General features: G+C 38.2%; 1 protein-coding gene and 1 pseudogene across 1 annotated transcript; both read right to left on the reverse strand.

Annotated features, from left to right (window-relative positions):
* Positions 1-2,446: 2,446 nt before the first annotated feature.
* LOC103110843 (PSME3-interacting protein-like) lies at positions 2,447-4,987 on the reverse strand (annotated as a pseudogene).
* A 5,938-nt stretch (positions 4,988-10,925) lies between these two features.
* LOC103110823 (uncharacterized protein C4orf46 homolog) lies at positions 10,926-11,645 on the reverse strand. The gene has a single exon (XM_060190922.1). The coding sequence runs from the start codon at positions 11,399-11,401 to the stop codon at positions 11,075-11,077; it is 327 nt and encodes a 108-aa protein (XP_060046905.1). The 5' UTR covers positions 11,402-11,645; the 3' UTR covers positions 10,926-11,074.
* Between the last annotated feature and the right edge of the window lie 3,671 nt (positions 11,646-15,316).

Raw genomic sequence — 15,316 nt, forward strand, 5'->3', positions numbered from 1 at the left:
ACCCATTGCCGGACCCATCTTCCTCAAGTGGTAGAGGATTTTAGTCCAACCTCCCTTCTGAGAATGAGGCACATTTTGAGAATGATCCACATTGAGAGCAAGCAAGATAAATCTCAAGATAAAACAAGACCTTAATTTTAAAACTATTCATTAATCCTTATTCTAATAAACTTGACAGCAAAACAATGCTATATGTTATTTACTGATCTTTTATACATTTTATTTTATACTCATATGAATTTATTTTATGCATTATAAAGTATACAGATATCTGTAATTTATAAAATATATAATATATGAAGGTTTTATATAATTTATTTATTATATATTTATGTATTTCTGAAATAAGGTATAATAGATATTTTTTTTACTTCATAAAATGCATTTACTCTTACTAAGGGAGAAAATTTCCTTTGAAAGGCTTTGGGTGAACTCTAGGTCATACAAAGTACAATTTTTTTTTTTTTTTTTTACCATTTCAGGGAATTTAGTGTTACCAGTCGTTTACTGTCTAGCTTGAATAGATTTCAAAACAAATCAATAGACACACTGGGACAGTGGTTTTTGGGGCCAATGTCAGGTAAATGAATATCATAAAAGATTCTGACAGTGTGCCAAATGTCCATAAGTCTGACAAAGTCTTTTTTTTTTCACCAAAACTTTGAATTTTGCCAAGAGGTATTTTTGAAAACATTGTTGCCCATTACTATATTCAAAGGACTTGTCTACACAGAGGTTGATAGAGGACCGTCAAATCATTTGCACTGTATAAATTATATCATTAGGTGTCTGCATATGGATTGACTTGTTCTCAAGACCCCCAAACTAAACATAGCTGAGAGTTAAATCCCTTGACAAATGCAAGTTCTGTGCAAAGATCACAGGCAGCATACAGCAAATGGAATTTCTAAAAGCCACAGCATCCGCTAATATACACCTGATAAATTGCTATCTAGGCCTTTAATTTTGGGGGGAAATTTAGTATTGCTGCTCTAAGATAATAAGAGTCACAGAAAAAAAATGTAGCCTGCACATTATAAGCAGAAAACGTTAAAGCATTCATTAGTGTTCAAAGTAAAGAAATGTGGGAGCAGAATAAATGATAAATTAGTGCATTAAGCTAGTCTTCCTGATATGCCAGATGAAAAAAATCTAAGAATGTATGAGACGGCATATGCAATGCTATCCTGATGGTAAGACTATATAGCTATAGATTAAATAATGGAAAATTCCAACTGCAGTGCTTCTTTAGATCGTATTTTCTGAAAAGGTTGTTTCAGTTTTCTACAGGATTCACAGTCAGTTTCTTCTCCACTTTCTGTTTTCTGAAGAAATTCTTACTTTGTTGAGTTTACTCCTATATTCCTTCAGTTCTCTCAAGTCTTTTTTCTCTTCATTGCTTTTCTATTAGATCCTGCTGCCAAGAAACTTCATAAAGAAAGTTGATCAATAAAAGTCGCTTTATAAAACTACTTCAATATAATTTGATTTATAAAATTATATGTTCTATGGGATAGAAGTAATCTATATTCTGTAAATAGTATATGTAAGATTCATATTTTGAATAGTAATTTAAATCAGCCATGAAAGTCAAATTTTAATGAAATTTATTTGTTAAAGTTTTATTTATTTTAAAAATATTTTTATTTGTTTATTGTTGCATAGGGACAGAAAGAAATTGAGAGGGGAGGGGGAGGTAAGAGAGAGAGAGAGAGAGAGACCTATAGCACTGCTTCACCACTCGTGAAGCTTCCCTCCTGCAAGTGGTGACCATGGGCTTGAACTTGGGTCCTTGTGCACTTTGTGCTTAACCAGACATGCCACCACCTGGCCCCTTTTAATTTTTCATTTATTTATTATTGGATAGAGACAGAATTTTAATGAAATTAAAGAAAAAAATTAAATCTAAAAAATAATATTGGATTACTTATCCAGATTAACTGCTTTTATACATACATATATTTACATATTATCATTTTTAGTTAGTCAGAAAACAGCAAGCATCGGTTAAGACATGCCGTTTCATCACCAAGGCCAATTCTTTCCCCCCACACGCTCCACAATGCAGTATAACTACATGACACATTCATTCAGTAACTATCCTTGTGTTATTGGCTGAGGGGTAAACAAAACAAGAAAGCACTATGACCGTAATACTTTATGAGCCCACTGGTGTCTACTTTACAGTGCTCACTGTTGCTGGGATCTAACACCCACTCCACAGTAGGACAGATCTGCGACACCTGAACTAGAGTGGACAAAGTAACCAAACACAGGCCAAATGTGCTAGTGGGTTCTAGCACATTTTTAAAAGAGGAGGTTAAACATGTCACTATGTGCACAGGAAATTGGCAAAGGAGTTTTCTGAGCGAGCTAATGCTTGTAGGCAGAATGAACTGTCCTGTCTATTCTCAGGGAGGAGGCCCCAGTGTTGAGGAAATAGGACCTAGGATGCCTTGAGGAAAGTGTTGGTTTGGAAGATAGAGGAAATGATCTTGCCAGTGGCAATGACTATGCCTTCACTGTGTGAGCTGGACTCAGAATTGCTGCTCCCAGAGTAGGTGCCTAGACCTGGCAGGATGCCATTGCAGAGTGAGGGAGAGGGTAGTGGATAGAGAGGGGCCACTCAGGGGGTATTCTTCCAACAGAGAGAGGCAGGATGAGGCTTCTTGATTCTTGTCATCTGGTCAGGGTCTGATTTCAGTCTTTTTCACACTGTTGCCACTCACTGAGCTCTTTTGCTTCACAGTTCCTGCCAACAGCTTTATCAGGGAAAACTTGTTCTTGTTTTCTACAGGATTCACAGTCAGCTTCCTCTTCATTTTTTGTTTTCTGTATAAGTACCACAAGTTAACTGATTGTGCCACTGGAGTTACCACTTTTTGTTTTCTGAAGAATTCCTACTTTGTTGAGTTTACTTCTGTATTCCTTCAGTTCTTTCAATTCTTTTTCTCTTCGTTGCTCTTCTTTTAGTGCCTGCTGCCAAGAAACCTCATAAAGAAAGCTGATCATAAATACCATTAACTATAAACCCCATCAATCTGACCTAAGGCCCATGTCTATTCATATTTAGCACAGGAGCCTGTATAACCTCTGCATCCCTGTAGGTCTGAGCTCACATTCCATGATCATATCTAAGAACATTCTAGACTACACTCATTTCAGGACCAGTCTTCCTTGAGTGACAGAGTATGTTGATCCAGCCTTCAGAGAGTGGGGCAGTTTCTACCATTGTTCTACACTGATGAAAATGTCCTATAGAGGCCCACCAGTGAGTTTATGGTGTTCTCAATGGAGATAACCAGTGATAATAGAGAGAGGTATCTGTTAGAGGTCTAGGCCCATCATATCTATGTGGAAATCCCAGGATTCCCTGAATAGATCCTCAGGTGGTGGTGTAGCTTGATAGTAACCAAAGGGTCATCGTTAGAGTGTATTGGTTTCTGGCCCTAATCCAGCTTTTGTAGTCTGACAAGGTTATATTTTCTGGAAAGACTGGCCTTAGCAACACGTATGTCCAGTGGAGAAGCAATTACAGAAGTCAGACCTTCCACCTTCTGCACCCATAAAGATGCTGGGTCCATACTCCCAGAGGGATAAAGAATAGAAACTTCCAATGGAGGGGATGGGATGTGAAACTCTGGTGGTGGGAACTGTGTGGAATTGTATCCTGCTTACCCCACAATCTTGTTGATCATTATTAAATCACTAATGGGATTTTCAAAATCAATCAAATTTCCGAATAACTTGGTTATAATAATAAGTATCTATTGCCTTCTTAAACCCAAGACAGCAGGAACCCTCCTCATTCTCTATAAAACCCATATTTCCCCCACTCCTGAAACCTCTGTGGTGGGGCTCATTTTCTAGAATGCTTTCTCTTGATCCAAACCAATTGATACTGCATCTACTGATCTTAACCTAATCAATGCAACCAGTACCACCTTGATACGTTTCATTTTGTACTGTGTCCAGAGACATCAGGCATGGGATGTCAACCCATCAGCTATATTACACTGCCACCAAGTTGCAGATGCTGCCATGACACTATACTGACTTCTCTGGACAGAGGACTTCACCAATGGGTCCAGGACCGCCCCCCCCCCCCCAGGCCCCTGTCCCACTAGGGAAAGGTAGGGACAGGCTAGGAATTACAGAAGTCAGACCTTCCTCCTTCTGCATCCCATAATGACCCTGTGTCCATGCTTCCAGAGGGATAGCTAGGGGCCTAGCAATGGCACACTTGGTTAAGTGCCTATATATATTACAGTGCTCAAGGACTCAGGTTCGAGCCCCTGGCCCCCACCTCAGGGAGAAAGCATTGTGAGCTGTGAAGCTGGGCTACAGATGTCTCTTGTTCTCTCTCCCTCTCTATCACTCCCTCCCCTCTTGATTAAAAAAAAAAAGAAAAAAAAAACAATAGGAAAGCTTTAAAGGGAGGGGATGGGATATGGAGTTCTGGCGATGGGAAATGTACCCCTCTTATCCTATGGTCTTGTTGATATTTTTTATTTTATAAACAAATTAATAATAATAAAAGAAATTAAAAAGAAAGTTGATTATATCCTCATTTAAGCCTCTTTGTCTTTGAATTGGGATGGATCCTCATATCCTTGCTGCTTCCTGTTTTTCTGTTCCTGTAGCCTTTCATACAGAGTTCGAGGATCGTACACCTCATATGGACATTCTTTTGGATCTTAAGGTTTTCAGACTTCCTTATTTTTGCCTCTGTTTGAGCCATTTGTCTATTTCAGCCTCAGACACAAACCTATTTTTTAAAAGATTTTATTTATTTATTAATTAGAAACATAGGAGGGAAGAGAAAGAGCCAGACATCACTCTGGTACATGTGCTGCCAGGGATTGAACTCAGGACCTCATGCTTGTGAGTCCTATGCTTTATCCACTGTGCCACCTCCTGGACCACGACACAAACCCATTTTTGATAACAAGGTTACCATCATCCCCTCCATCCATAATGGAATAATCAGGCTCTTGTCCTTCCCAGGAGACAGATGGAAATCCGGTCTGAACTGCCATTATTACTAAGTATACTAAGATATATATATATCTTAGTATCTCTCTCTCTCTCTCTCTCTCTCTCTATATATATATATATATATATATATATATATATATATGTACATATATATATATATATATATATCCACTATTTAGGTATGGTAATTATTTCTGGAATATATACATATATATATCCACTATTTAGGTATGGTAATTATTTCTGGAATATATACATATATATATCCACTATTTAGGTATGGTAATTATTTCTGGAATATATACATATATATATATATCCACTATTTAGGTATGGTTATTATTTCTGGAATATATATATATATATATAGAGAGAGAGAGAGAGAGAGAAATTGTTTTAACTAATTTAGAAATTATCAATATAAAATGATTGAACTAAGAATAAAGGTCAAAATGGTCTTTTCTCTGAATTCAAATTCAGAATCTGAATTGCATTTGATATTTATTTTATTTATTTATTCCCTTTTGTTGCCCTTGTTGTTTTTTTTATTGTTGTTGTTGTTGGATAGGACAGAGAGAAATGGAGAGAGGAGGGGAAGACAGAGAGGAGGAGAGAAAGATAGACACCTGCAGACCTGCTTCACCGCCTGTGAAGCGACTCCCGTGCAGGTGGGGAGCCAGGGTTCGAACCGGGATCCTTATGCCGGTCCTTGTGCTTTGTGCCACCTGCGCTTAACCTGCTGCGCTACAGCCCGACTCCCCTGAATTGCATTTGATAACATTGAATGAGATTCAATCCTTTTGTCTTAGTGTTACACTAACTTATTTGTTCAGTTGATGTTTATTTTAATTATTAATGTGCATTAAACTACATGAAACAGAAGACAAGTTCTATTAAGAATAAGAAGAAATAGGTTTTTTCTTCTTTTTCTTTTCCAAACCATGCTATTGTGGAAATAATGATTTTCAACATAGTTGACTTCAGGCTAAAAGCTATCTTTGTAAAATTTTGATCTTGGATTTTCCAACTTTAAAACCATGAGCAGTATCCCCCCAGGGTTATTTTTGGGGCTCAGTGCCTGCACTACGAATCCACTGCTCCTGGTGGCCATTTCTCCCCATTCTGTTGCCCTTGTTGTTGTCATTATTATTGTTGTTGTCATTGCTTTTGTTGGATAGAACAGAGAGAAATCAAAAAAGGAGGGGAGACAGAGAGGGAGAGAAAGACAGAGATTTGCAGACCTGCTTCACTGTCTGTGATGTGACGCCCCTGCAGGTGTGGAGACAGGGTCTTGAACTGGGATTCTTACGCCAATCCTTGCACTTCGCACCATGTGGCTTAACCCACTGCACTACCCCCCCCCCCACGACCCCTGCTTATGGTATATTTTCTGACAAGTCAAGTGGGCTAAGACAATCAACTAAGTGATATTTGCTAATATCTACATTTAACTGATGTCATATAGGGTAGAATAACTGATAGTAGGAGTAACATGTAAAACCAGCTTGTTTTATTTGTCTATTCATTTACTTGATTCTTCCCTAAATTAAGTACCTCAGTTAGATACTTTTTTCAGTATTTTATTTCATTTTCTGTATATCCTTGATATACATGAGGCCACTTTATGTATTTCCAGAAGCAATTAGCATAATAGAAATCTTGTCACAGGAATGTTATAGTAGCTTTCAGAAAACAAAGGGAACCACAAACAAGATTTGAACTGACCATACCATCTGACGGTAGTATGAAGATTGTTCATAACTACAGAGAGCCTCACAGTTGCCATCTGCTAAAGCCATTAGCCAGAGAGGCAACAATGACTTTGCCTGTTCTCAACCTTTCACACTCCATGAGGGTTCCTTCTTTTTGGCAGGATCTGAACTGTAATCCTACTATCAAGGTGTTCTGGAAGTTTCTCAGTCTTAGCTTCAGGAATATACAAGGTAGTGGATAGTGAACATGAGTTTGTAGCCCATCATGAAGTTATATACTGTCCAGGTAGATACATCCTGATTTTTCCTATGATCATTTGTTACTTGTATGGACTGAGGAGAATTCAAAGATATCTAAGTTAGAGTAGGTCAATGCCAATGCCTTCAAGTCCTCATAATTCAAATGACCCTTCTTCTTCTAGCGTTTGCCCTTCTTCCGTAGCCAGTCAACAGCATCAGATTAAGCCTGATATAAAGTTTCGAGACCTCCTTTGAATCTGGAGAGGTGGCAGTCGTTGACTATGTGTGTCATAGTCTGTCTGGAGCCGCAGGGGCAGTTCGGGTCGTCTCTGGCTCCCCAGCGATGGAACATAGCGGCGCACCGGCCATGGCCTGTTCGATAGCAATTGAGGAGGGCCCAATCATAACGTGCTAGGTCAAAGCCGGGTTGACACTTGCAGGGGTCTGTGATGAGGTGTTTGTTCTTTACCTCAGCTGACTGCCAGCTCTGTTTCCAAGAGACTGGAACAGAGAAGTTCAGTGTAGGCGTAGGGGACCAGATTGGGTGACGAGATGTCAAGCGTTGAACAGGGTGGGCGAAGATATCCGTGTATATTGGCAGGTCCGGTCGAGCGTAGACGTGGGAAATGAACTTAGATAATGCCGCATCCCGACGAATATCTGGAGGGGCGATGTTGCTAAGAACTGGCAGCCATGGAACCGTGGTGGAACGGATGGTTCCAGAAATGATCCTCATGGAGGAATATAATTTGGAATCGACCAAGTGGACATGGGGGCTACGGAACCATACTGGGGCACAGTATTCTGCAGTGGAATAGCATAATGCCAGAGATGATGATCGTAGTGTGGAAGCGCTCGCGCCCCATGAGGAGCTGGTCAGTCTTGCAATGATGTTATTCCTCGTGCCCACCTTTGCTGCAGTTTTTATGAGATGTTCGTGAAATGACAGAGTGCGATCGAGAGTAATGCCAAGATAGACTGGCTGGGCTTCATGCCGGATTCTTGTATCTCCAAGCTGCACATTAAGCTCACGTGAGGCCGAGGCATGGTGTAGATGGAAAACAGATGATACGGTTTTTGCAGTGCTAGGGATTAGTCGCCATTTTTTACAGTAATCAGATATCAGAGACATGTCTTTCGTGAGTGTTTCCTCGAGGATGTCGAACTTGGATGCCTGAGTTGCACAGCAGATGTCATCGGCGTAGATGAACTTCCTTGAAGAAGTTTCTGGGAGGTCATTGATGTAAATATTAAATAGCGTAGGAGCCAGAACAGAGCCCTGGGGGAGGCCACTTGAGACAAGTCTCCATCTGCTAGACTTGTCACCCAGATGTACCCGGAATTTTCTGTTTTGGAGAAGAAACGATATAGTGTTGGCCACCCATGGAGGCAGGCATCTTGAGATCTTGACCAGGAGACCATGGTGCCAGACCGTGTCATAGGCTGCTGTGAGATCAACAAAGACAGCACCCGTCTTTAAATTCTTCTGGAATCCATTTTCAATGTAAGTTGAGAGGGCCAGGGCTTGTTCGCAGGTAGATCTTCCTGGGCGGAAACCAGCCTGGGCGGGTGATAGGAATTTCTCTGTAAGATGAGAAATACGTGATAGAAGCAGCCTCTCAAGGAGTTTGTAACACACGGAGAGGAGAGAAATTGGTCTATAGCTGGCGGCCAGTGTTGGGTTTTTCTTTGGTTTCAAAACCGCTATAATCTTCGCACGACGCCAAACTTTGGGCATAGACTCAGATTCCAAGATGTGGGACAGGAATGAAGCGAGCCACTTCTTTGCTGCGGGGCCCAGGTTAAGAATGAGCCATTAAGAAATGACCCTAAGGATAATATAAAGACAAATATTACAATACTGCCCTGCAATTTATATATCATATCATTTTCTATAAATCAAAGAGTTTGCATTGTATTTTCATTATGTGTTATTCATACATCCTCATGGAAAGATTCATTCTAAAGCACATGTTTCTACAAAAAATAAAAGTAATTGTATATTAATTTCTTTCAAATTCCTTCCTGAGTAAGTTGTTTTGCTATTATAGTAACAATCTTTGGAATCATCTTTTCTGAAAGTATTATAAGTATTTGCAAAGGAGTTATGAATAAATTAAATATGGGCATAAAATTTTATTACTATACTGGTGACTAGTATAAATCAGTAAAAATTAGACTAGATCAAAGACTAAAATCACAACTCACTCTCACTTTCATCTTCAAAGATAATTACTAGATTTATATGTCTTAGTTATAACTTACATTTCTTAGAATAATCAGTTTCCAAAGTTCTCTTTTAACAATATCACAAGATTTATACATGTCTACATTTTAATCCCACAGAAGCCTTTAAAATTATTCATGTCCACAAAACTCCTGTTTTAATATAATTATCTTGTTATTACAATAGCAAATGAAATTTCGAAATGTCTCTTCTAGCTTCCTCCTACATTTTTCTTTTGTTTCTTAAATATTTTAATTTATTTATTATTGGATAGAGACAAAGAGAAATTAAGAGGGGAGAAGGAGATAGAGAGGGAGAGAGACAGAGAGACACCTGCAGCCCTGCTTCATCACTTATGAACTTTTCTCATTGCTGGTGGGGACTAGGGGCTTGAACCTGGGTCCTTGCACACTATAATATGAACACTTCATCAGATGCACCACTGCCTGCCCCTCTCCTACATTATATATAATACTGTGATTTTCTCACTTTCCTTTTAAAAGCATTAAAAATTACGTAGTTAAAATTACATTGATTTTTGTACATAATTATTATTGTTTTACAGTTATGCTATCTACCCAGCCCAATTTTTTTTGCTTTTAACAAATTTATTCTGTACACTTAAAAAGTCACAATTCTTATAACACATAGAAAAATACTTTATAATATGAAATAAGCATCTCTTTTGTATATGAACACATGTGTGCTCTCTAACTTAAAAAAATTAGTTAGAGAACCTTGACAATATGCTAAACTGAGCTATTCTCTTCCCATCCATTTGACCTCTTTCACAAACTCACTGTGGGGTTTTAGAATACAGTTTTGTACAGGTATACACATCTACAAAAAACCTAAAATAATCATATCAGACATCCAGAAAAGATCAGTTGGCTTCATAGTTGCTGCACAGGACACAAGCCACAGAGAGAAAAATAAGATATAGGATGAATAGAACATTATCACTAAAATATGATATGAATAGAACTGCACCATTCAAAGTTGATGCATTAAAAACAAAGTTAGCAATTTCAAATGGATAAAGCAATATGCAAAGTTACAAAAGTAATAATACAGTCATAATTTTAATAAGGCACTTATGGGAAGCAAACAAAGCAATATCAAATACTAGAAATATCTGTAAAAGCAGTTAACTTATAAATAAATGGGAGGATTATGCATTCTTTTCAGATAGGCTTTCACTTTCTAAGGAAAAACTTCTAAAAAAAGTATTAGAGAAGGGTAGAAATATGTATTTTATTAAAAAAAAAACTCTCATCAGGTAAGGGAACCATATTCATTACATCAAGTTAAAGAGATATTGATTCAAATGTTTTTTTTAGAGAAACGATTATAATGCTCATGCTAAAGAGATAACATATAAAAAAAACCCTTTAATTACATTCTCAACTTTTACTTAACAAGTATTTACTAAGTGTTGTGTGGCACTGTTCTAACTGTTAGGGGTATAGAAACAGCTAAGACACAATTGCTGGTTCTAGGAAACTTAGAAATGAAACTGGGCCTAATATTAGTAGCCCTAAATTGACCTTGGTCAACAATATAAAGATCAACCTCAAACTTGGCTATTCTTAGCCTCTTCTTGCAAAATGAGGAATGGTCTACTCATTTGCTACTGACAACACTATGGCATAACTAATAGTATATATTGATAAGGTGACTTTCATAAAGGATCCTAGGAAAAATTTAAAGGACAAAAAAAAAAAAGACTTAAAGATAAATAATGGGCAGCATAAAAAATCCTTTCAGTATTTTGCTTTCAGAAATATGAAGAAAACTAAGAAAAAATTTCACCCTGCATATACAGAACTGTTAGAGATTATCTTGTAATAAGGCATGTGTGCAAATATCTTAAATGAGGAATGAAGTTCCAGCCAAATTAATTGTCAGGCTTCAAGGAATCATAACCTTCTTTCAAGAGGTCCCACCATGTTTTAAGGAAACGTGCATTTTCTGTACATTTGAAGGCAAACTCTTCCACTTGAGCTGATACTGCAGATGTAGCTTCAATAAGTTTGGTTAATGAAAATGCTGCATCTCCGATCCGCATCTCCACCTCTTCCAGCGGGTCCACCGCTCTGCTGCTGCTGCTCAGAACCGGCCAGTCCAAGCTCTCTGGGGCCCTCGGGGAAGATACTGAAGAAGTGCCCGAGGACGAGGGACGAGAGAGCGGCGGAGGAGCCCGCGCTTCTTCCGGATCGGCCATGGAGCACGGCTGGGACAGCTGAGCAGAACCTCCTAACCCAAATTTTTGTGTTGATAGTACTCTGGACAAACAATTGGATAGGTTCTAAATTATCTGTTTCATTCCTATGTACATCTTTATAGACTAAGAGCATTCTGGTGAAAAAAAAAAAAACCACATCTATATATTCCCCTAACATAAAAATAAGAAAAGTAAGCAGCTACACAATAGTTAACATTTGAAATGATCATATAGTGAAATTGAGTAATGATATACAAAGTCATATAAAGAGATACAATGGCTCCCTGGGTCAGACTTGACAATGCCATGCACAATATTTTAATACACCTGAAGAAAAAAACTGAACAATAGAAAGGCATGAGCTTGAGTTCTGGGACTTTATTTCTGTAGAAATTCAAGAATAAAAAGTCACACAGGCACAAGCCGGCACTGCCCCTCCAAGCATGATGTGCTGACCAGGAGTAGAAGGGTTCTTCGCAGGTCTTGTCAGTCTCCATCTGCTCACAGATAGGAGTCTGAGTTCCATGGAACAGGACACATTAGGTTCTCAAGCCACAATGTCATTAACAATTAGAATCAAATAACTGGCACTTGATTCTGAGTTTTTGTTCAACAAACAGCTTTCTGCTTCTTTGGCTTAGCTGGCAGTTGTCTACAGGGATGTCTTGATGAGAAATTATGGTTGACTTGACAATTAATATTAGATTGGAATTCTGATGTTAGTCTTTTAGCTTTGGCTATCTCAAGGTGATTCTGAGAAAATGATCCATTCTCTTTACTAAGAATCAGTTTACAAACAATGGTGAGTTTGTTGGTACTGAGTACACATGTTACTATGTGCTAAAACCCAGGTTCAAGCCTCTGGTCCACACATGCAGGAGGAAGTTTCATGAGCAATGAAGCAGTGCTGCAGGTGTCTCTCTCCCTCTCTGTCTCCCCCTTCATTATTGACTTTTTTCTTTTAAATTTTATTAATGACTTATTATTGATTTACAAAATTATGAGATAACATGGGTATAATTCAACACCATTCCCACCGCCATAATTTTATGTCACCACTCTCTCCATTAGAAACTACAGCAGTTCCCCAAAGTTACAGATATAGGCTGACTATTATTTCTATAGCCAGCTATCTTTAGTTATATATATTTGGCAAATTTTTCTATGGCCCTGCCTCTATTCCTTTCTTTTTTAAAATGTAATTTATTTATATAATAAAAAGTAGAAAATATCAACAGAACCATAGAATAAGAGGGGTGAAATTTCATAGATTTTTCCACCATCAGAGTTCCATATCCCATAGCCTCCATTAGAAGCTTTTCTATTTTTTATTTCTCTTGGAGCATGAACCCAGGGTTATTATGGGGTGCAGAAGGTGGGAGGTCTGGTTTCTGTAATTGTTTCTCTATTGGACATGGGTATTGACAGGTAGATTCACATGCCTAGCCTTTCCCCATCTTTCCCTACTTGGTCAGGGCTCTGAAGAGGTGGGGTTCCAGGGTACATTGGTGAGGTCGTTTGTCCGGGCGAGTCAGGCTGACATCATGGTACCATCTGCAACTTGGTGTTTAGAACATGTATTCCTTGGCTTGCTCCTTTCTGTGGGACTCGTTCCAGTAGTTCTTGTAAGGTGGGGTTGATTGTGGCAAAATCCTTCAGTTCTTGAATATTTGAGCCAGGGTGAAGAGGCAACCTGTCTATGTAACAGCTTCCTCAGTCACTTCTATTACTAGCAATATAGACTTCCTGAAATGTTCATTACAGATTCTCTGGCTAAAGGACTTCACATTATTCTGAGAAAATCTCAAGTCATTTATCTAAATTCTTATATTTAAAAGTATATGTAGTAAAAAAAATAGAACACATTTATGAAAAATTAATAGTGTCTTGGACAAAGTGACAAACTGGTGATAGTGTAACTGGAGAATTTTAGAAAGAATGCTTCTTCGAGACTAGAAAAATAAGATAATTTCCTCACAGCTAGTTTGTGACAGTCACATATATCATCATCTGCTCAGTCAATTTTGTAGTAATTAATTTCAGAATTATTTTAAAGATGAGTATAACAATTCATATCTAAAAATAAAATCCTAAACTATGATTATTCCATAGCTTCTTCCTTTTGAATTTAGTGACAGGCACCAATGTCTTTCCAAGCTGTACAAACAAGAAGACTAATCAGATGAGATCGGGCATGTTCAGGGTGGTATGGCCGTAGACAAGACTAATCATCATTGTTGACGTGAGGATGTGTGCCTCCCTCTCCCTCAGCAATACTACCCCATATCCACTCATCCACAAATTCTGTGAAGTTTACCACTGAATTTTTTTTTTTTTACCAAATCCATGTGGTTTCTTTCATATAACTTCTAACTTTAACCTAAAGTTATCATTATTTATCATATGCATCAAAGCTTCTGACAGGCTTATCTATGGTCAATATTATGAGATACTCAAACATTGTAGCTCCATAAGCAATCTTTAAAAAGTGAAGATAATTTTAACAGTTGAGTAATATTCCATTGTGTGCAATAAAGCCATCTCTTTTGCCTCATCTTTCATGGAGCTTGAAGGAATCATGCTAAGTGAGAAGAAAAACAACAACAACAAAATGAGAAAGCAGAATGTCAGATGATCTCACTTATAGGTGAAACTTAGAAACAAGGACAGAAAGGGAAAATGCAAAGTAAAACTTGGACTGGATTTAGTGATTTACATGGAAGCAAGGGAGTCTGGGAAGGAAGGAGGAGAAGGGAGGTGGCTGCTGGGATTTTTGGGATCATGCAGCATGATGGTGAAAAAGTACCGAAGTTGGGCGAGTGTAGAAACCTATTATGGGGAGATGAAAAGTTGCACCCAAGTGTCAACAAGTATACCATAATCCATTACGCCCCCCAATAAAGTTGGAAAAAAGGTGAAAATATGTTTATATACACTTCTACTACTTTATTCACCAAATAGTTTCCCAAACTCTAAAGTATTAATTCTTGACAAGGTCATAGATTGTATTTTATATTATTTTGAAAATGTGAGTAGAAATATCATATTTCTAGCCCATAGTTCTTATTATGTAGCACTATTTACATAGCCAGGATAGAAGAAACACATTGACAGGGATTGTTTCAACTTCTTTCCTTCCTTCCCTCCTTCCTTCCTTCCTTCCTTCCTTCCTTCCTTCCTTCCTTCCTTCCTTCTTTAGAGATAAAAAGAAATCAGGGGAAAGAGAAGGAGAGAAGAAATGAGATATCTACAGCCCTGCTTCATCACTCAGGAAGCATCATCCCTGCAAGTGGGGAATGGAGGCTTGTTAAACTCAGGTCCTTGGGAATGGTAACACAAAGCACTGGAGTGATTGTATAAAGTGGAATTGTGGGGAGTTGGGTGGTAGTCCAGTGGGTTAAGCGCAGGTGGCACAAAGTGCAAGGACCAGCATAAGGATCCTGGTTAAAGCCCCTGGCTCCCCACCTGCAGGGGAGTTGCTTCGCAAGAGGTGAAGCAAGTCTGCAGGTGTCTGTCTTTCTCTCCACCTCTCTGTCTTCCCCTCCTCTTTCAAATTATCTCTGTCCTATCCAACAAAGACATCAATAATAACAATAAAAAAAAAAACAAGGGCAACAAAAAAGAGAATAAATTAATATAAAAAAATTTTTAAGTGGAATTATGGATAAATAGATGGGAAGTCATTCTTTGATAACGCATGACATGTATGGTTTATGATGTAATTATATAAAATTGTTCTCTAATATATTATGAAACCTGTGGATTTTTAAAAGGCGGGGACAATTTTGGGCTAGGGAAAGAGTTTGGATTTAGAAGTCTATGTATTTTAAGCCCAAGTGAGATTTAATTGACACTGTGTGACATGAGACAAATCACATAACCTCCTGGACTCTTAATTCCATCACTGTAAAAATA

Source organism: Erinaceus europaeus, chromosome 4, assembly GCF_950295315.1.
Source record: "Erinaceus europaeus chromosome 4, mEriEur2.1, whole genome shotgun sequence".
Classification (NCBI taxonomy): Eukaryota; Metazoa; Chordata; class Mammalia; order Eulipotyphla; family Erinaceidae; genus Erinaceus; species Erinaceus europaeus.